Source organism: Condylura cristata, unplaced genomic scaffold (genome assembly GCF_000260355.1).
Source record: "Condylura cristata isolate star-nosed mole 26May11 unplaced genomic scaffold, ConCri1.0 scaffold00011, whole genome shotgun sequence".
Classification (NCBI taxonomy): Eukaryota; Metazoa; Chordata; class Mammalia; order Eulipotyphla; family Talpidae; genus Condylura; species Condylura cristata.
This window is the reverse complement of record NW_004567112.1, coordinates 37,729,448-37,751,930: the sequence shown is the minus strand read 5'-3', so window position 1 is coordinate 37,751,930 and position 22,483 is coordinate 37,729,448. Positions and strand designations below refer to the sequence as shown.

At 54.4% G+C, this 22,483-nt stretch overlaps 1 protein-coding gene across 1 annotated transcript in view; it reads left to right on the top strand.

Moving 5' to 3' along the window:
• CDH23 (cadherin-related 23) overlaps positions 1-22,483 on the top strand; it is a 330,906-nt gene that overhangs the window by 218,438 nt on the left and 89,985 nt on the right. Inside the window, exons 17-24 of the mRNA XM_004681069.2 lie at positions 188-304; positions 3,939-4,051; positions 5,300-5,407; positions 13,048-13,237; positions 13,587-13,732; positions 15,695-15,914; positions 17,492-17,644; positions 19,560-19,673. Coding sequence (XP_004681126.1) covers positions 188-304; positions 3,939-4,051; positions 5,300-5,407; positions 13,048-13,237; positions 13,587-13,732; positions 15,695-15,914; positions 17,492-17,644; positions 19,560-19,673 — 1,161 coding nt within the window. The remainder of the gene's footprint in view (positions 1-187; positions 305-3,938; positions 4,052-5,299; positions 5,408-13,047; positions 13,238-13,586; positions 13,733-15,694; positions 15,915-17,491; positions 17,645-19,559; positions 19,674-22,483) is intronic.

Below are 22,483 nucleotides of genomic sequence, written 5' to 3'. Positions count from 1 at the left end.
GGCTCTGGGGACTGACCCTTCTGCGGCCTTTTCCTGGCACAGCCTGGGAGTCCCCGGGGCGGGAGGGCGGTCGGGCAGGCGTCCCACTTGAGTCGGGACCCCCGCCGCCTCTGGGGCCTGGGCTGGTCCTGCTGCAGTCCCTGGTGTGAGCCCAGAGTACACCCCACCCCTGCCCTTGTCTCCCCAGGAGCCACAGTGCTGTTCCTGAACGCCACGGACCTGGACCGCTCCCGGGAGTACGGCCAGGAGTCCATCATCTACTCCCTGGAGGGCTCCTCCCAGTTTCGGATCAACGCCCGCTCTGGTAAGCTCCCTGCCCCCACCTTGTCCTCTGGCCCCATCCCCAGCCCTGGACCTGCCGGAGGGCCCGGGGCGCTCTCTCCCTTTCACAGAAAACCCTTGCTTTTTTTTTTTTTTTAACCAGTTTGAGCACCTGGTTTTATTCCTGAAAGATTAAGTGATTTTACCCCCCTCCACCCCTCATCGCAATATAAATGTATCTGCTGAGGGATGTCTGTGGTGAAGAGCCCTGCTACACTCCAGTGTGTCCATTTTACAAGCAGCTGAGAAGCACGCTGCTCTGCGGAGCCAACTGGGGCCCCTCAGCTGCACACCTCATTCTCGAACCCCAGCTCCACTTCTTAACACAGTATGTGCCTTGGTTTCTCCACCTGCAAAATGAGGGGGATCCCATCAGGGCTGTTGAGTGGATTCCAAGAGAACCCACCCTTAGAGCGTCCCTGGCACCCACAGATGCTACCAAGAGGTCATCATCACTCTCCAGCCGGTTTCACCCAGAGCCCCTAGCCCTGACCCCCTGCTCAGCCCAAACAGCCCTTTGTTTATTTCTCCATATGTCTCCCTCCAGCTTTCTCTCCTCTCCTCTCTCCTGGGGAGAGCAGGGAGGGCAGGATTCAAAAAAGCAACAAGAATCCCTGGGAAGGAATATGAGGCCCCTGGACAGACATTTGTGATGTTTTTCAGCTGTTCCTAGGTTCCTACTTTCTGCCAGCTACTGAGCTGGGGACTAGAGCATGTGGCCCATGCTCACAGGGTTCAAAGTCAGCTTAGTGGGCACATACACTCCCCACCTCGTCTCCCAGTACCGTTTCTATATTAGATAAGGGAGCGGTGAGTAGACACTAAAGAAGGAAACTCAAGTCATGGTGGGTTGACACAGTAGAAATCCTCATGCAGGCAGCAGTGCAGTGCCATGTTCAGTAATGGCCTTTCCCGGGGGGTGGTCTGGACCAGGCGCCTCCCTTTTGTAGTTCCGTGGTCACTGCAGGTAGGAGAGAGCATGGAGAATATTCATGCAGGCTGTTTATGGGCCAGGCCTAGGGGTGCCATCTGTCACTTCTGCCCACAGATTATTGGACAGAGCCAGGCCACAATCAGCCTAGATGCCAGGAAGGTTGGGGACATAGTGCTTGGCCTGGCAGCCACTTTCCGGCAATCTGGAAGGGAGAGGAATCTCCCTGCCAGTGGGGTCAGTGACCCAGTGAGGCATTAATCTCCCAGTTATCCATGCCACCCTACCCATGCCACCCAGCCGAAGTCTGCCTCCAGTCTCCCATCCTCCTTCCCGGAAGCTGGAGGGGCAGTTAGCTGCTGGTTCTGACGTGCCCGGGGTACCAAGGCCTCCCCGAGCTGCTTGTTCCTCCTCTGACAAAGTTGGGGGGGGCTTCCTCCCTGTACTCTGGAGTGTCTGCCCTCCGTGAACCCCCATTTCCAGGGAGTTCAGTCATATCATTAACTCATTAGTCAAATGCTCCACACTCCGCTGAGTGCTTCTATTCCCGCTCCCCTCCCCCCCCCCAGGCACTCCCCATCTTGCAGATAAGGAAACCAAGGCACAGGAGAGGCTCAATCACCAGACAAAGGGTTTGCAAAGCCTGAACTTGTGCCTCCAGAGCCGAAGCTTTCATATAAAGCCACGTGGCAGCCACGTGCCGCCACCCAGATACCGTGGCGGGCTCACTGACCTTTCTATTCCCCATCAGGAACCCCATCTCCACCCTGGGGCCTTTAATAACGACCCAGACATTTGCTTGCTGCCTTGGCATGGCTCCTTCCGCTCCAAAGGTGGGAGCGTTTTCCTCCGAGCGCCGCGGTCAAATTAGCCAGGGCTGCTCCAGAAAGGTAGCCTTAATTGGATCTAATTTCCCAGACAGGAGGAGCCATCTATCACACCGACAAGTTCATGTTTAAAACTTTTTAGAGATTAATTTCTTCCTCGCCCTGCCAATTAATTGACACCACCCCAGCGAGGAGTGGGCAGAGCTCTGCCAGACTTTCATCCCGGCCTTCGCCCCTCTGCTGCCCTCCACCCCACCCCAAGTCCCTTCTCAGCCCTACACAGACCAGAGGATAAGCCAGGCGCCAGGGAGGGAGGTGTCAGGGTGGAAGGGGCCCTGGGCACCACCTGGCCCAGCTCCCTTATTTTATGGTAGTGTACATCAAGCGCAGAGAGGTTAAGCAACTTGCCCAGGCCACACAGCTCAGGCTGACAGTGATTCAAGTACACAGTCCCTGCCCTTCAAAATACACACTGTGTATATTGTGCATATATTTAAATACCCCATGCATATAAACAAGTACATATAACTGTAATAGTACATTGGAAGGAAATGAGCATTTTCTGAGTCTTGGGAGCTTCACCTATGATTTAATCCTGACAAAAGCACACTGATAAGAAGGCTTACTAGTGTCTTTTCTACAGACGAGAAAAATCAAAGTTCAAAGAAATGAACTCTCCCAAGGCCAAGCATCTGGAAAGGGCCATCATCACAGTTCTGGCAGGCGGGTCTTGCCCATGGCTCCAGCCAGAGCTCTGCTCTGGGCCTGCTGCTGTGACAGAGGGAGGCCCAGGCGCACGCCTGCTCACAGCAGCCAGGGGACTGTATCTCTTCCCAAGTCCAGTGATGGCATGAGACAGGCCCTGGAGAAATACTGACACTGTGACAATTGCCAAATGCCTCTGTCCCCCAGTGATCCGTTTCCCCACATCCCTCCCTAGGTGGCTTCCATAACTCATGACAACAAACGCAAAGAAAAGCCAAAACAGAAATGACAGCAGTTGTGGCCTAATGTAAATGTTTATCTTTAATAGAATAACTTGTTTATATTCTAAAAAAAAAAAAAGTCAAGGCTAAAACTAAAACGAACCTTTGAGACCTGACTGTAAGGTCTAGGTGACTAGGGGGGAGGTGGGGGGAGGGGAGAGAACAGAGTGGAACAGGAGCCCACAGGAGTGTGGTGGAGGGTTGTGGGGGTTGGAGCTGGCTGCAGGTGGTAACAGCACCTGAAGCCGGGGAGAAGGGAGCATCTACACTTCTAATACAGACAGCAGTGTAGGCCAGTGTTGCCGCCATTAAAAAAATAATAAGGCCGTGCAATTGCTAGTCACAAGATAATTAAATAAATTGTTTTGATGAGTCCAGTAATGAGTCCCAAGTTAGGACATGTGATTGGGTCTTTCTGTGGCCACATGAATAAAAGTACTACGCACTATTCTGTATTTTCTATGATGCTAGCTAAACCCCTCAACAACACCAAATGAGGAAACTAAGGCACAGAGCTGTTCAGTAACTGCATCCCAGTGGTGAAGTCAGTAGAATGATGTCCCAGGCCTAGACGACAGAGCCTCTGGTCAGCTCACCCTTCTAACTCCAGTAACAGTCCAGCTGTCCCCACCCGAGATACCGCCTCACAGTGTGGCTACATTGCCCAGCCCTGGGGTTCTGGTCCTCAAGGCGTGGATGCCATCCCTTCTCCCTCCATGAGTACCCTCTCCCCACCATCACCTCCACACCTGCCCCCACACACGGTTTCGTCTTGCCAGTCTCTTTCACATTGTTGCTCTCTCCTTTCCTCTCCCACCCCCTCCTCTCCCTCTCTCCCCCTCACCTGGCCCACCCAAACCCTTCCTCCTGCAGGTGAACTTACCACCACCTCCCTTCTTGATCGGGAAACCAAATCCGAATACATCCTCATCGTCCGGGCCGTGGATGGCGGTGTGGGCCACAACCAGAAGACTGGCATTGCCACTGTGAGTGTCTGCTTGGCGCCCCCTGCTCCCCACTTGCTGACTGGGCTGCCGTTCCCCAGATCAGCTCTGGCTGTACCTCTTATGGCCCTGGACACTTGTGCCCTGAGTCAGTGTGAGGCATTATGGGAATGGGGTGAGGGTGGTAGCTACCAAGAGCCACCGTCAGCCTTAGTGACTCTGTAGCTGTGGGCAGAAAGCTATTCCCACCTGGGACATCAGGGGTTGCCCAGAAGGAGCAATCGTTTTCTCTCTTGTCCCCCAAAGACCAGCTGGGTAATGAGCAGATAGCATGGACCTCATAGCTCCTCCCTGCCAGGCACCTGTCAAGAAACAGGGACAGGTATTCCTGCCTGTGGCCGGGAAGCAGGGCCCTGGAGGGTCCCTGGAGACTTCCCACCCCTCCACCCCAGCCCTCATAGTGTTGAAAAATAAGGCCTAGATTTCCCTACCAAGAGCAAGTAAGTCCCGGGAAGGCTCAGATCTCCATCTTGTCACCCCCATGAGGTGCCCAGAGAGTAGGAAGCGAGAGGAAAGACACTTGAGAGTGTTGGCTGAGCCCTGGAATATAGAAGAGACTGGGAGGTGAGACCTCCCTCAGAGAGCAAGCAGGAGGGGGGGCTGACCGTCACCCAGCTACCTCCTCTCCTTGATTCTCACTTGTTTTCTTTGGCATTCTGTCCCTCACGCTCCCTCTCCTGACCCCTCTCAGGAGCCCTCATCTGAGCTGCTGGAGCCCTCACCTGAGCTGCTGCTCCATGCTTGCTGGGCCACAGGGGCTGGAGTTGGTATTGCTTGGCCAGGGACTTGACAGAAAAATGCCCAGTGCCCTATTCAGTCATGGGAGGCTCCTGCTAATAGGATTTAGAGCCCCATAAATAATTTACATTGGTGGCAGATGAGCAGGGAAATTGCTTGGCTTATAGTTGAAGATGACTAGGAAGCTCAAGGGATGTTTTCAGACTCCAAGTCCCCATGTCCCCTGCCCCCCCCCCAATCCTGCCAACTATCTTCAGCCATTCTAGGAGTGGGGTGGGAGAAGTCTCAGGTCACAGCAGGGATTTCAGGGGTCATTTCATTTGGCCCTTTCAACTGGCTTCTCCCTGTCCTTGAAAGCCAGACCGTGCCTTGAAGCCCCCAAACTGGCGGGAGTTGGAGAATTCGTGCCAAGATGCCCCCAGGCAGCTGTGTATCCTCTTTGGGGCCCTGTCTGCACAGCTCAACTAACCTCCTGCCCTTGTGGCTTCACAGGTGAACATCACACTCCTGGACATCAATGACAACCACCCCACCTGGAAAGATGCACCCTACTACATCAACCTGGTGGAGATGACCCCTCCAGACTCTGATGTGACCACGGTAGGTGGTGGCAAAGCAGCCAAACCACTGTCTGCCATTCTCACGTGAGCCAGTGCTGGAGCAGAGTTCAGGAGCTCTCCTAGGACCAAAAGGCAGGCAGAGGGCAGGGAAGCCCTCCCCCCATTTCTCAGGGACCCTAGGCTTCAGGCTTTGTCAGTGGGCACAAGCAGCCCAGGGCCAGTGCCAAGGGAGTGGAACTGGTTCAGCTGGTAGTTACACTTGCCTTGAGATCCCAGGTTCTGACTTCCCTGTCAAGGGAACTTCCTCTCCTGACAGGGCCCAGATCCCACCCTCAAATTCCACAAGCTCCAGCTGGACCCCGAGCTCCTTCCCTTATCACTTCTGTCACTGCAGTCATGGCCTAGGTCAGCACCCCCAGGGCTTGAAGTCCTGGCATGGAATGCGTCTGGTTTGCACAAGCCCCTGTGGCCGCTGCCAGCATCCACGAGGAGGTGTTGCTTGTAGGGCTGTGACTAAAAGCCTTGGAGTGTCCAGAGTGGAACCAGCATCTTGAGGGAGCTGGAAAACCAGGACTGAGCACCTGCCTGGATATACTCCAGGATTCGTGTTCATGAGACATCCCCCTCCCCTCCTCGTTGGCCCCATTTGGCCTCATTTAGAGGCATTTCCCCAAATGCCCAGCCCCACGGCCCCCAACCGACTCAATGGAATACTACGCAGCTGTTAAAAGGGATGAAGTCGATCCAAAATGGTTGAACATGAACCTGACATGTGGGGTCTGGGACAAACCCCGCGCTGTTCTGTCCTCGTGGATTCTCTTTCCTTTTCATTGTCATCTCACGTGGAGGGGGCAGATGCTCCCATTGTACGTGGAAGAAACTGAGTCTTGGGGTCTAAGGCCTCAGAGCTTGTAAGAGGTAGTGCTCGGACTTGAAAGCACTTTGCCAAACCCTTATTACTCTGCTGACTCGGGATCCTGGCAGGTGGCCCAGGTACTCCCAACTGGGTGGTTGGGAGAAGGAATGTCACTTCCACATCAGGCTTCCCTGGAAGGCTGCCCCCCACCCCAGCCCAAGCATCCCTGGGGCTGATGCTGCCTCCCCACTGGCCCCTGCCTCACCCAGCAGTGACCTCTACCAGGGTTGGAGAGGGAGAGGCTGCCAAGCCAGGACCAGGGAAGGTGGTCCGTCCTCCTTTCCATGTGTTCAGTATCCAAATGGCTAGTAAGTAGGACTCCTCCAGTGTTTTTGTCAATCAGTTATATCACCATGTGATTTGGGGAGTACAACTTCACCCCTTCATATGTGGATGTGCTTCACTCCCCTCCACCAGAACCCCAGTGCTAATATCCAATCACTTTCTCTCCCCATCCTTCCCTCCCTCTCCCAATCCATTCTGATAACCATTTTATTTCTCGGAGTCTAAGAATTTGTTGTTAAGATTTACCAGTTTGTTCTCTTTAGTTATTTATATTCCACAAATGAGTGAACCCATCCTGGTAACTGCCTTTCATTTTCTGGCTTATTGGACTTAACCACCTCAAGATCCAACCATTTTGGATCGACTTCATCCCTTTTAACAGCTGCATAGTATTCCATTGAGTCTATATTCTGGTTTGTTTACCTAAACAACCATGGGCATGTAGGTTGGCCCAGTGACTTGGTGATTATGAATAATGCTTCTAGGAACATAGGAGTGCATAAATATTTCCACATCCGTGTTTTCCTGTTCTATCAAGTGCTATTGCTGGATCACATGGAATTTTTTTCTTTAGGATTTCCCATAACATTTCCACAGAGAATGTGGAAAATGACATTCCCCCCAACAGTGGGTAAGGGTTCCTTTTACTCCACATCTTTGCCAACATTTGTTATTTCCGGTCTTTTTAATAGAGGCCATTTTGAGGTGGGCCATTGTGACAAGAGTAAAGTAATATCTCACCTTAGTTTCAATTTACTTTTCCCTTATAATAAGTGATGTTGAGCATATTTTTATGTGCCTATAGGTCATCTGAATATTGTCTTGGGATAAGTATCAATTTAGGTCTTTGGCCCAATTTTTGATTGGGTTGTCTTTTTTGTTGTTTGAGTTATATGTGTTTTTTAAATATATATTTGGAGAAGTAACTCCTTGTCAAATGAGTGATGTGCTACTCTATACATTGCCTTTTCTTTCTGCTGTGGTCTCTTTGATAGCACAAAAGCTTCTCAATATAGTTTCATTTGCTTATTTTTGTTTTTGTTTCTCTTGCTGCTGGAGTCTGTGTCCCCCAAATACATCTGTGTGGTTGCTGTTCAGGAGTGTATTCCCCATGTTTATGTGTTTTGTGCTTTCAGGTCTTAAATCCAAGCATTTAATACATTTTGAATTAATTTTTATATATGGCGTTACATAAGGATCTGGTTTCATTCTTTTGTGTGTTTTCGTCCTTTCGCAAGTTTCCCAGCAGCATTTGTTGAAGAGACTTCCCTTTCTCTATTGCATGGCCATGGCTCTTTCATCAAAGATTAACATTCCATACTCGTGTGCATTTATTTCAGGGCTCTATTCTGTTACATTGCTCTGTTTGGTTTTGTTCCAGTACCATACAGTTTTGATTACTGTCACTGTGTAGGAGAGTTTACAGCCTCTCAGGATTGTTTTGGCAATTTGGAACCTTTTGTGGTTCCATCCAAATTGTGTAAAATTGCTTGTTTAGTTCTTTGAAAAGTGTCATTGGGGTATTAATAGGTATATCTTTGATTCTTTAAATTGCTTTTGAAACATAGCCATTTTTAACAATGTCATTCTTATCCATAAGCAGGAGATTTTTCCCATTTCTTTGTGCCTTTTTTCTCTTGACAATGTCTTATAATGTTCACTGCCTTTGTTAAAACCCAAGTATTTCATCCTTTTTGCTGTGATTGTAAATGGGATTATTTTCTTAATTTCTCCTGGAACTTGTGATTTTTCCAGGCATAAGGGGAAGGAATTCCTTCCAGCCAAGGGTCAGATCTGGAAACTTCTACCCTATCCCATTCCAGGGCCTTCACTAAGGCTTAAAGCTGATGGGCCTCTCTGCTGCCACCTCGTGGGCACTTGGTTTCTAGCACTGGACAACCCCTGTCAGGTCCCAAGATCTGGGCAGATGCCCACCTCTGACTCCTGTCCGGTCCACTTTTACCTTTGCTTTATGTTTCTGTTATTTTGAATTGAAGAGCATGTGAGGGAGGTGTCCCTGGAAGAAAGGATGTGCTTGGCCTTGGGTCTTTCCCAGATCGGGTCCCCAGTGGCCTTCTCCAGGTCCCCAGTCTTTCTCACGTCCTTCTGAGTTGTGAGCAGGTTGAGACAGTGAACCAGGGGCCTGCTTCCCAGCACCTCCACACTCCCCAGAAGCAGCACAGCCTCAGGGAGCACCTGCTTGTGTGCTCAGGGATACAGGAAGCGCCAAGCCTCCCCTCTGCCTTCAGGGAGTTTTCTTCATTCTTGCTCAAACCACCAGTTCTCATCTCATCCTATGCAAAAGCAACAGTCAGTGCCACATTTACCACCCTATAGGGCCCTTCACACTTGCCGTGAGACCCCAGAACTCTGGCCCCCTCTGGCGACCCCCTTTCTGCTGACAAGGCTCAGGCCTCTCCCTCAAGTTCCACAGGCTTCAGCTCTGCCCCCAGCACCTTCCCTTCACCACGCTCCCTCTTGGGAGACCAGGTGTGTGTGATGATTGCCAGGAAACGAAATCAAAAGCCCAAGCAATGATAGAATTTTGTCCTAGCAAAATAATTTCAAAAGGATAGTCAAAAACTGTTTTAAATTTTATAGCAATGAAATGTACGTATACGTGTGTGTGTGTGTGTGTGTATATATATATGGGTACATTTTAATACCTTTGAGAGGACCCTAAATCCTTCAAACCCTGACAGTGGCCCTAGTTAAGGGCTAAGGCTGAGACCTGAAAAAAGGGGACTACAGAGGAGGGAACTGCTAGCCTGGAGGTGACATCCAGGAGGAGGTAATGTTTAAATGGGAGATTCTCTATCTCCTGATTCCTCATCCACCAGCACTTCCATGCACAACCCAACAGATACACTGGCCTCCTAGTCTGCTGAACCTACTAACTCCCACCACAGAGCCTCTGTCGAGGCTCTTCCCTCCCCCCAGAGTATTGTCTTCCTCTGCTCCCCTCCTCTGCTCTTCCCATGGCTGACTCCTTCTCCTCCATCTGTCCCAGCTTGAAATGCCGCCTCCTCAGGGAGGTCCTCCCTGATTACTCGGCCAAATTGGCTCTACCCCCTCTCCATACTGTTTCTTTCAGAGCTGGCCCACAACCCGTGTTTGTTAGTCTGCTCATTGCTTGCTAAGAGGCAGTGAGGCAGCCCCTGTTGCCAAAATGACAGGCTCTAACCCCAAGCATACCATATACCAGCTGGGTAACCTGGGGCAAGTTTCTTGACCTCTGCTCCAGTCTTCTCACCTAGAAAATGGAGATAGAGTCCCCACCTGATAGAGTTGTGGTTGGTATTTAGTGAGCCGAAGCCATGAAGTACTAGCACTCCAGAGTGCCGTCGTTGCCAAATATATGACAGCTGTTGTCATCTGTCTCCGTTGCTGGAATCTCATCTGTCCTGTTCACTGTCGAGCCCCAGTGCCTAGCACAACACCAACAGTATTGCAACTGTCCCAGATATTCACGAGTGGAAGTTGTCACAGACTAGCTCACCTTTCTTCCCCACCCACCCTGGCCCCCAGCCCTGCCAGGCCTGGCCAGGTCTTCCTATTGTGAGGGCCCCTCGACAGGGCATGGGCCACAGCCCCTGGAGTCTGAGGCCAGGTGGGGCCAGGGAAGTCCCGTGTATCTGCATCCGGGCACATGCAGAGCTGCCGGGCGTGTGTGTCCGCTGTGTGCTCTGCACCTTGGGTGTCCCCGGCCGGGAGTGGCCGTTTTGTTTGCCACTGGCACATTGACCCAGCATTCCCTCCTAGCTCCCCAGCCTGCTTCAAGGACCTGGCTTATGGGCATTGATTTAGAGCCTTTCAAAGCTCCCCAGCAAAATAAAGGAGAGAGGGAGGGAGAGAATTATTCCCCGTCAGGCCAGGAGAAAAATGACGAGCGTGAAATGGGAAATAAATGAGGAGAAAGTGGTGAGATTCTACAGAATCACCCAGCAGGGAGCCTGGAGGTGGGGGTCATGGCCAGCCGCCCTCTCTCATGCGCACCCTCCCTGCGATGGGTGGGGCCAGGAGGCCAGAAATCAGTGCCTGCTTCCAACCAGCCCTGGACACTCGCTTAGGTGGGGAGAGAAGAGCATGCCCCCCCCCCCCATGTAAAACTGGTCTCTGCAAGTTCAGGCTTTTAGCTGGCAACAGGTCATTTAACTGCTCTGTACCTCAGTTTCCTCATCCAGAAAAAAATGGAGATTGCAAAAATATCTAAACCATAGAGAGAAGCATGACAGCAATTAGGGGACACTGGGTCTCTGTCTGTGACTGAAATTACGCCTGCAGTGTCTGAGTGCCCAGGCTGCTGTTGCCAATGCAGGGGGTGGTTAGATTCTCGTTCCAGAGGCTGGGGAAACTGAGGGAGCATGCTTACAGCACGCTGAGAGCCCTCCTGGCCCGTAGGCCGGGGCCTTCCCCCACCCCCGCCCCTTAGTGCAACAGAGCTGGGAAGTGAGGGTCCCTCGTGGCTCAGGGTTCAATGCCAGCATCATCTTGCCCTGGCCTCCCCGGCTGGGCACAGATGCGAGCCCTTGGCTAGGGCAGTCCATCTGTTCTGGTCTGGTGGCCCTAGAGACACTTCTGACTGGGGATTAAGCCAGAGAAGGGACAGATTTTGCTGCCAAAGCACAAAAGGCCCCACATCAAGTAAGATGAAGGAGCTGACGAGGCCAGACTGTCATCACAGAGTGTCCAGGAGTTAAAAGTGAGACTGACCTGGTGGGGGCTGGGCATTTCAGTCGCCACCTCCATTGATCTTGTCCACTTCTGGTGCTACAGGGGCCCCTGAAGCATAGGTGGGCTGGGGGAAGCTTCCACTGCTGTCCTTGGGCTCAAGGAGTCGTCCTTTATGAGAGCTGTGTTCGACCAGGGCTGGTGCTGTGTGACCTTGAGTCTGGCCTGCACCTCTCAAGAGCTGAGCTAGATGCTAAAGAACTTCCCTAAGATCTGAGGACTGGCCATCGGGCCCCTAGGTTAGGACAGCGCTGAAGCTGACCCCTTCATGGTGGGGACTTACAAATGAAGAACCAGCAGCTGGAAAGGTAAAGGGGCCAGAGAGTCTGGGGTCCCGTCCTGAGGCCCTCCTTCTCTGGGATGACATTCCAGCCCTCCAGTGAGACTCCAGCTCTCCCTCCTCTGGCCTCCCTGGAGCCCCATGGCTGCCCCAGCTTGCTGGGACACACCCTCCACACTGGAGGCCGTGTGTGGCCCCCTTCCCAGGCCCTGCCATCTCTGGTGTCACAGAGACCTCATCCCCTTCAAATCCCTTTACAGCCAAAAACTCCAAAGGGGAGAAGAAAGGATTTGCTGATGAAGAACTCTGTTCCCTACATTTAGGCTTTTGAACCCTTCTAAATGCTCTATCAAGGATTCAGAAGCAGCCCCCCCCCCAGCCCTGCCCAGCCCCCACCCTGAATAACTGCTTGGTCATCGACCTGCTGGAGCCTCCTGTTCCCCCAAAAGTACACGGATGTGTCACACTGCACGTCTGGGAAGGAAGGGCACCAAGATTTGTTGCCTGCAGGTTCTAGAAGAACCCAGAGCCACCACCTAACTGGGAGACCCTGGCAGCTCACGGGTCTCCTCTGTGAACACAGTTCTGGTGTCCTCCTCCTAAAGCCGTGGGCTCGGCATATGGAGAGGCCAGTGTTTATGACATGGTGGGCCCCGCTGCCTGCCAGCCCGTGCCCACTGCTGTCAGGTGCACCTGTTGGTAGGGTCCTCGCACCCAGTCAGTAGCCCCACATTTTTGTTTAATAATAGTTTATTTTTACATCATTTTGTGCATTTTTCCATCTCAGTTGCAATCCCCTTGGGCTTCCCATCCCCAAATCACCCTGTGTCATCACCATAGTCCAGTGCACTTCCCTCCCCGCACCGTTTTTGATCCCATTGCCCACTCCACCCCCGTAAAATGTCTCTGGTATATAGCTGTTCATTATTACTATTTTCTTGCCTGGTCCTTCATGGTCCTGCTATGAGTGAACCCATCCAGTATTTTTCTTTCTCTTTCTGCTTTATCTCACTAAGCACGATCTTCTCCAGCTCCAACCATGTTGCTGCAAAAGGCATGTGTTTATTTCTTTTTTTGGTTGCTGAGTAATATTCCATTGTGCATATGTACCACATCTTTTTAATCCAGTCATCTACTTTTGGGCATTTGAGTATCCCCACTTTTATAGCTCAGAAGGCCAAGGCTAAATAGGGAAAGGCACTTACCTAAAGTCAAAATTGATTGGGTGAAGAAGCCAAGGAGCCCCAAGACTTCACTGCTGGTTTTCTGCTGAACCTCTAGTCTCCTAACCTGGATCCAGGGGAAGGCCCACTTCCTGGGGCTGACACAGGATGCTTCCTGTTCCCGGCTGTTGGGGCCCAGAACCAGTATGTGAACTCAGGCCACTATACAGGTGGCTTGGGGCACAGAGACGCTCCTCCTGGGATCAAGCTGGGATCAGGGGATGCGTCCACTTCCTCCCGGGCAGGTGGTGGCCGTGGACCCAGACCTGGGGGAGAATGGCACGCTGGTGTACAGCATCGAGCCCCCCAACCAGTTCTACAGCCTCAACAGCAGCACGGGCAAGATCCGCACCACCCACATCATGCTGGACCGGGAGAACCCCGACCCCCATGAGGCAGAGCTGATGCGCAAGATCGTTGTCTCCGTCACTGACTGTATGTGCCCTCATGGTCCCACATGTCTGGGCTGCTGGCTCTCCGACTGGGAACATCCCCCCATCCCTGTTGGGAATGTCCCCCCCACCCCTGTGACATGTCCTCCAGGCGTCCTGCAGTTGTGCAGCAGGGCCGGGTCATGGCCACTAAGAGCAGAATAGCACCCATTTCCCAGTTGTTACTGTGCCCACCCGGGGCAGGGGCAGCTGGAGGGGCATGACCCATGCTGCTCTGGGGGGTCACCGGGAGGGAGGGTTCCTGAGCCTGCCTCCCTCTCCCCACTCAGCCTTCTCCCTGTCCCTTTTTTTCTGTCCCCCCACCCTGCGTTTCCCTCTGCCTGATCCCCCAGGTGGCAGGCCACCTCTGAGAGCCACCAGCAGTGCCACGGTGTTTGTGAACCTCTTGGACCTCAACGACAATGACCCCACTTTTCAGAACCTGCCTTTCGTGGCTGAGGTCCTGGAAGGCACCTCTGCAGGGGTCTCCGTCTTCCAGGTGAGTTTCCCTTTCCTGACCTGACGGCCTGTTTCCTCTCCCCATCCCATCCCTTGGGCAGTGGCCTCGTTTGGAGAACCAGTGCTCCCAGAAGGCCTCCTGAAGGAGAGGGGCTCAAGCTGAGGATAGATGGACCTGGAGAGGCGGAAGGAATGCACCACAGGAGATGGATAGAGGCGGAAGCAGGGGCCGGGAAGAGGGAGGCAGACGGAGTCTGGAAGGCAAGTGGGGTTCTCAGAGCCTGATTACAGAGGTCTGGCCCAAGAGCCCAACACCCCATGCCTGTTAGGTGGTTCTAGAATACAAAGAAGGTCAGAGCAATGTAGCCCATGGGCAACCTCCCATTCTGTGGTCAGTCTCCCATAAGCTGCAAGGCAGCTCCGCCTGGTGGGTGGGACTGTTCCCAGGAGACTTACAGGTAAGCACCCACACTCCTGTGGCCAGGTAGACATAAGGCCTGATCTTGAACCTGGTCTCTCTGCATCCTGCTTTATCTCCCTTCTAGTCAGGGAGATCCTGAAAGTGCCGATTCAGGAAGCTGATGCTTTAACAGGGGCCCTTTAGTTACACATTGGGGACGCTGATGGTTAAGAGTGTGGGCTTTGAAGAACAAGCAACGTGGGTGTAGACCCCAGCTGTAGCACTATAAGCTGTGTGACTGGGGCCAATGACGTACCTCTGGGCCTCAGTTTTTCCACCTGTGAACTGCAGATCATAACTGTACCACCTGGCTGTGCTGTGGGGATTCAGTCATACTGTTGAGCAGCTTGGCACGAGGAACTCCGTGGTCTCTGCCATGTTCATTTTGTCTTACGTGAGCGATGAGAGAGACCTAGCAAGGTCCAGTGCAAAGAACTGACCTGAGCCCACTGGAGGAAGGCCAGTGGTTCGCCAGCAGGCCAGAGTGGGTAACTCTGGCACTTTTGCAGGCCCACTCCTTCCTCATCTATGAGAGGAGATCAGTAGCCGTTGACAGATTCCAGGGAGCGAGCTGTCTCTCCAGCAGAACATTTCCCTAGACCCCCAGCAGGGGGACCCCCTGTCCATGGAATAGCAGTCAGTCCCTGAAGCAGCCCCAAAATGGAGGGGGCGGTGCCCACTGGTACCACTTCCGAGTTCACAGTGAAGCTGGCTTCACGGTCCAAGATGTTGAGGTTGCTTGGAGTGTTTCACCTGGAAACTGTCTTTAGATGCAGGAAATGGGTTTAACTTGAGCTGGCAGTTCCTGTGTTTCCCCCACCAGGGACCATCTCTGCTGGCTGTGCACACCTCTCTCTGAGGCCCAGGGCCGTGTGCAGATAGGCTGAAGTGGGCCCCACCATGGCAGTCGCCCAGGTTGAGTCTGGACACCCTCTCTTCCAGCTTGTTGGGTGTGACTCAGATCCGATGACCTTGACAGCTCAGTCTTGAGAGTGTGGCTGTTTTAACTCTCATTTCACGTTTCTCAAACATCTTGAGTTCGCTTCTGTGACACTCAACAGCAGGGTCTTGAGCCAGGATCTTAAGGAAGCATCCCTACACGCGACCTCAGATAGCTATTAAAAGCCAATAGTCAAATCTTCAAGTGGCTTTTAAAACTGATCTTGAACCATCTTGTTTTGTTGTGTTTCAGATCAAAACATAGCGGGGTGGGGGGGTCGTATGAAGTGAGCGTTCTCCCTGATTGAGCACCACCGCGTGATCCAGGGGGTGGGGCCAGTGGCCCTGAGCAGCCCAGTCCAGGATGCTGCAAAGCCAAGCGGGCTCAGAGCCAGTGGGGGTCGACCAGGAGGGTTTCCTACTGGAAGGGGGAAGGCTTGGGCACCAGGACTCTTATTCTAAACTTGCCTTCCCCACCTCGCCCCCACGGCTGCCTGCCGCCTCCTCTTAGGGAGCATTTGGAAGGGATGGGGGAGCAGGTGTGTCTGGCTGCACGGTGCGCTCAGTCCTGATGCTCCCCTCTCGTACCCTCCTCTCCCTCAGGTGGTGGCCATCGACCTGGACGAGGGCCTGAACGGGCTGGTGTCCTACCGCATGCAGGTGGGCATGCCGCGCATGGACTTCCTCATCAACAGCAGCAGCGGCGTGGTGGTGACCACCGCCGAGCTGGACCGCGAGCGCATCGCTGAGTACCAGCTGCGGGTGGTGGCGAGCGATGCGGGCACACCCACCAAGAGCTCCACCAGCACCCTCACCATCCGAGGTGAGCGGGGCGGGGGCCCCTGCTGGGTGCGGAGCCTGTGGGCACGGGCTCTGGGGCGGTGCAGTGTGGGCAGGGGACCCCACACCCTCCCGGTGGGCGCAGGCTGCCTCGCTGGAGCCGGTGCAGCACGCAGGGCCTTCCCCATCTCCAAGTCACACATGCCACTGCCCTCAGGGCCCCCAGAACCCCAGACCTGCCACCAAGGCCCCCTGCCCCTTAGCAACAGCAGAGAGTTTGAGCAAGCAGAGGCAGGGGTGGGGGGGTGAGGGGTGGGGTCAGCAGCTGCAGAGCCCCCTGTCGTCTTTGGGAGGTCAGAGTTTAATGTGGGGAGGTAAAGGCCTCTTGCCCTCCCGTGTGCGTGAAACCTCTGGACTCACAAGGGAAGGGCGGCACCCGGGAAGAAGACAGCAGGCCTTCCACACCCCGAGTCCTCCTCCCCTTTGAGTCCCTCTCTCTAACTCCCACTGTCTCCGCCCTCCGGGGCCAGGGCCAAGGGGATGATTATTTCCCATCCACTCTGGCTGAGTCTTTAACTCTCAGGGCAACGCTGGGATGCTGGCATGCGCCATTGCCAAAGGACCAGGAATAACCCCAGGGACGTAGGCACAGAGCACAATGGGCAAGATGTCCCCGCTCTCCAGGGCAGGCCTGGGCCCATCCCGGGGCTCAGCACAGACGCAAACAGCCACCCTCTGTCACTGAGACGTCTAGAGAGCTGGTCGTGCCCCACCCTGTTGGTCCCGGGTTTGCCCCTTACAGATTTGGGGTTCCTGTTTGAGGATGCCCTTCTGTGGTTGACAGTGGTTGGCAAGAGGGGCGTCCCCAGCCCTGCCAGAAAGAACCCCTACAGGATTTTTCTCCGAGGCTCACCAGAAGCCATAGCCTCAGAGTGGCCAGTGTCCCTCCTGGTGATCTCAGAGGAGTGAAGTGGATTGGGGACGCGTCGTCAACCCCACTCTCCTGAAATCAGGCTCCTGGTCTGTGTGCATAGTTGAAAAAACAAAGCTCGAAGGGAAATTAAACCGGAGGAGGGGAACAGCCCATCCCCCAGTACCCCATCACGTATGACAGGCCTTCCTGGGAACCCAGCCCCACATCTGTCACTGGGTGACTTTGGAGGAGCAGCTCAGCTGCTGCTCTGAGTCTCCGTTTCCCACCTCTGCAGCGTCTAGTCACACAGCTGCGTCCTAAGGATGTTCTGGGGTGCACAGTGGCCCTGTACCGGGACGCACTTAGTTTGCACAGGCTTGCCACATGGGAAGAGCTGAGAAAGGTTACCGTCATCATCTTCACAGTCCTGGGTGTTGTCGCTGTCAGACCCTTCCTGGAGACAGGCCCTGTGTTTGCTGCCCTCCCTGGGGCAGCCTGCATAGCAGCCCACCCGCTGAGAAATGGTGACTGTGGGCTGGCCAGCCGGGTCCTCACTCAGCAGGCGTGGGCCCTCGGCTCACAGCCAACAGGTGTGGATTCCCAGGAAATCGGTTTCGTACTGGACTGTGGCCTCAGCCACTGCCTCTGGATCTGGGTTGCCTGGAGCAGAAGCCAGGGCTAGCCCTGAGCGCCAGCTGTCCCCACAGTGCTGGATGTGAACGACGAGACACCCACCTTCTTCCCCTCCGTGTACAACGTCTCCGTGTCCGAGGATGTGCCGCGGGAGTTCCGGGTGGTCTGGCTGAACTGCACGGACAGTGACGTGGGCCTCAACGCCGAGCTCAGCTACTTCATCACAGGTGAGCCCCGGCCCGCGCCTTCCGGAGGTGCAGCTGGCCAGCGAGCTTTAGCCTCTCCCAGAACCTCTGTAGAATTTGTTCTCACTGTCCCAGGACTGTGTGGCCGAGCCTCTCTGTCTGGCTCTCAGAGAGCCTCCTGAAACTGGGTGGGGGGGAATCTGGGGGGGTGGTGAAGGCAATTTAGGGAGTCTGGAGGGGGGTGGAGACAGTGAGTTCTGGACAGGAGCACCGCCCCATTCTGCCCCACTGCAGGGGAACAGCAAGGCGGGGGAAACTGATCCCACCCCAGGGACCCTTCACTCACAAGGAGAATGCCCATCTAAGTAGCTGCAGTGGCTTAGGTTGCTCCAAAGAAAATGACTTTTGCTCAGAATTGTCAAGTAGCTCCCACTTGGCAAGCTGTGGAGAAAGAGGTGATGCAGCCACATCCTCCTGGCTCAAAAGGGTGAAGAGCTGTGATCGGTTAGCGATGTCTGCCCGGACGCTGAGGTTGGCAGGTGCATCATGAATTTGTCCTTCCTTGGTAGAACACTTCCTGGCCTTCTTGCGGCCCCGACACACCTGAGGTGCTGGGATACTTGCGGGGAGGGGGCAGGCAGTTCCTTCACGCTCTTCAGCCCCCCAGCTTGGCTGTTCAGAGGCTCAGCTCTGCCTGTGGCCTGCCTGCAGAAGTTGACACATGCCCACGTGCACTTGAGCCCGCAGCGTCTCCCCCTCGAGCAAGGACTCCTGTGCTCACGGCTTACTGCTGCCACGGTGACCTCCCAACCCTCAGCCTCGCCTTTCCAGAGCTCTTTCCCCCTCTCCTCCCTGGAGGGTCCCAGCACTCGGGCCAGCTCCCCATGGACTGAGCCTCAAGTCTGCCCAGGAAAGACTGTTTCAAGCCCTCCACGTACACCAGCCTGCCTCACCTACCACACTACTTGCATCTTACCCCTCCCTCCCCCCCCCCCAGTCTGTCTTCTTTTGCAAGTGGTGCTTCAGGCCCTGGGGAGCAGGTACTGGAAGCTGGGGTTCAGGACTGTTTCCCCAGGGGCAACCTCTACAAGGACAGGGGAGCACCTGCAAGCCCAGAGAGGATTTCCTGCTGCCCTGCTGAGAGCCCTCCTGCCCTAGGAGTCTCAGATTTTAATCCTGTTTTTTTTTCCCTGGGTGCTGTGCCAGGGATTCTGAGCCAAGCTAGCCCCCAACCTGGTGCAGTGGCGCCCTCTGCTGTCCGGAGCAGCACACTGCTTGCCAGCTGGCCAGAGAAGGGGGTCTTGTATTGTTCTGTGTGTGAGCCTTTCCTGTCTTCGGTTCACACTGGGAAGAGACCCTCACCCTGGGAAGAGGTCAGGAAGACTCAGTAGCCCCTGTCTCCTGTCCACCTGTCCCTGCTGTCCACTGTGGAGCTGTGAGGACAACTGCAGTCCTCAGCCCCACCCCACCTGGCATTTGAGGTGAGGGCCTGGAGAGCACTCAGCTGGCTTCAGAGCACCCCAGCAACCGCAGCTGACTCCTGAGCCGCTTCTCCAGGGCAGCAGGTGGCATAAAACAACCCAGACTCCTGCCATGTTGCAATCCTATACCAAAATAGGGACTGTATCCCAGGACGACTCACCTGACCTCTCTCCAGGACCATTTATTTCCCTGTGAAGCGGGGCAGAGGTAGTACAAAGGAAATGATCCACATGAAATTCCGGGTACCCGGGGGTGCCAGTGAACATGGACCTTTATAATTTCAGGCATTCAACACCACCCCCTAACTTGGCCCACACCCTCATCAGAGCCCTCAGAACACTGTTCTCAGACAGCCTTGCGTGGACAGTACAGTGTTTCACTTGGGGTCCACCCCTGGAGAGTTCCAACTTAGAAGCAGAGCTGAGGTGCCACCACCTTTTCACTGATCAGGATCCCTGTTTCCTCCTACCCACAGGTGGCAATGTGGATGGGAAGTTCAGTGTTGGCTACCGTGACGCCGTGGTAAGAACAGTCGTGAACCTGGACCGGGAGACCACCGCTGGATACACGCTCGTCCTGGAGGCCATCGGTAAGCGCCAGCCCACCCCGCATGCCACCCATCCAGTTGTTCTGGGGAGTTCACACAGGTGTCCCCCCTGACCCAGGGGCCAAAGCCCAACGACAGAGGCCAAGCCTTGAGCCAGAGGCTCGGCCCTGACACCAGTGGAGGAAGAATGAGAAGACATTAAACAAATGATACAGAATATTTGCATACTTTAGGCTCGCTGCTTGAGGCCACAGGCGAGATACTAAGATAGTGTCAGTGTGGACAAGTCAAGTCACAAGTCCAGGCAAAACAAAGCAGAGAGGGGAGACCTGAGAGTAATGGTAAAAAGAGCAGTGGAAACAGAGGGAGTGCAGAGCACAAGGATGACCAAGGAAGACTTCTCGGAGGAAGTGGCAACTGGGAGTGCCTTTGGATCAGATAGGAGACCTGCTTGCAACTTTTTTTTTTTCAAGGTTTATTTATTTATGCATACAGAAGTCGGGTACAGGCCAGAGGTGCAAGGGTGGTGAGAAGATTCACCAGAGACAGAATGGGGAGCAGAACAGGCTGAGTGATGAAGTACACTGCTGAGGGGAGCAGCGGGCGAGCCAGGAGAGGTCTGCCACGCCATGTGGGTCACCTCCGGGGCTGGGGATCGAACTCATGTGGAAGTGGCTTTAGCTTCGTAGTGTGCTGTGCTTTAACCTGCTGCGCCACCAAGGAGGGCCCTTGGTTGCAACTTTTGAAACAAAATACCTTCAGGCCCTCCCTGGTGGTGCAGTGGGTTAAAGCACAGCACTGAGAAGCTTAAGCCACTTCCGCATGAGTTTGATCCCACCTGCCTGGAGGTGACCCACATGGCGCGGCAGACCTCTCCTCGCCCACCTGCTGCTCCCCTCAGCAGTGTACTTCATTGATCTGCCTGTTCTGCTCCCTGCTCTGTCTCTGGTGAATCCGCTCACCCTCCACATCTCTGGCCTGTACCCCAGTTCTATACGAATAAATAAATAAATCTTTAAAAAAAAAATACCTTTATCCATATAGACTCCGCAAATCACTCTACCAGGAGGTGAATCTTCAGATATAACTGCATTTGGGGCTCAGATGGTGTAGCCAGACCTCGGCCACTCTGCACTGGTCGCCTCTGCCTCCTGTGTGCTAGCTTCTCCCCTGCCTTACATAGTGACAAATCATGGCTGTAGCCCCGGCCTTAGCCCTCTGGGGTTCACGTGCAGCAGCAGCAGGGAGACAGCACTGCCCTCTTTCTTAGTCTCAGCCCTCAGACAAGCTCTGATTCGTTTCCTTCTGTCCAGTGCCTGTCTGAGCCCCTCATCTTCAAGGGGTAATTGGCTAGTCCAAAATCACATGCCCATCTCAGGAGTTACTAGGCACACCAGGCCTCAGATTCAGGTAGGGCGCGTGCACACAGGGGCCATGGCCTTGCCCAGAAGAGCAGGGTGGTGCTGCTGGCAGAAACAAGGCATGCCCACCTCACTTTGCTGCCCAAGGGAGATTTCAGCAAGTGGGGGAGGTGGGGAGGGCATTTCCGGCAGAGGAGCCAGCCCATGTGAGGGCCTGGAGGTGGAGAGCAGCTGGCCTACCTTGGAAAGGGACCTGACTGCAGGCGGGGCCAACTTTTGGCTGCATATTTGATCTTTGAACTCATAGCAGCAGGGAGTCTTGAGGGAGAGAAGGGGTGTGACAGGCCCATATCCTGCAGGAACCCAGTCCTCCCAGAAGTGCCCAGGGCAGTGTTTGCAGCAAGCTTTAGGCAAGGGGGGGTACCCTCTGTGCCTCCCTCTAGCCCGGTCTCCTGGCAGCACGCCTGCACCCAGGGGCAACCTCCTGCTCTCCTCCTATCCTGGTGCCGCCCCATCACCTTCTGGAGACCTGTCAACCCCAGTGAGTTCAGCCTTTGCTTCAAGCACTGGCTAGCTGCACAGGGCTCGAGCTCCAACCTTCGAGGGGGACCCAGCGGTCCATGTATCCTCAGCCAGGACACGTAAGCAGGATCCTCGGGGTGGGCAGGAGGCTAGTCTAGAGAGAGGAGCTGGAGAGGGCGAGATAGGGTTGGTTTCTGCATCCCAGGGTCTGCTCACTGGCCAGGCGGAAAGGATGGCGTCACCCCTGGGCCTCAGCCAGCTCCAGCTGCTCCTACTCCTCCCCGTGGTGACCGCCCCTGCCGGGACGTGCAGTGCTGGACACACTGCCTTCCCCCAGGGAAGACGGCCCTGTCTCTGGGGCTGAGCGGCTTCCCGGCTCCAGGAGGGCCTGCAGGGAATGGAAGGGGCAGATTGTCTGGATGCTTTAGGCTTGGAAGTCAAGCAGGGCTGTATCCCTGAGTGCTGGGGGTCTGCAGGCCAAATCCACCCACAGGCATGTGTGTTTGCTTGCATGTCCCGCATTTCATGAGCATGAGTTGTCAGCATTTGGAAATCAGATTTTATTTAAATGTTCAATGTTTATTTCTCTTGAGAAAGCAGCACATCTAGGATCACTGGCCCTACATGGCCTGAGGTGAGGGCAGCTGCCCTTTGAGATGGGCATGCGCAGATGTGCCCCTCCAGGCCTCTCCCACCTGGTCCCATGGCAGTTGCTCTGTGACCTCAGGCCTGTCTGTTTCCTAGGGTTGTGCTAACAAATCACCACCAACTCAGTGGCTTAAAAGAATAGAACTTTATTCTCTTAAGGCTGTGGAGACCAGAGGCTCAAAGTGAAGGTGTTAGAAGGGGCACATGCCCTCTGCTAGGGGAGAAGGCGTCTTGATTCATCCAGCTTTTGGTGGCTCTGGGTGTCCCTGGGTGGCTCTGGGTGGCTCTGGGTGGCCCTGGGTGGCTCTGGGTGGCCCTGGG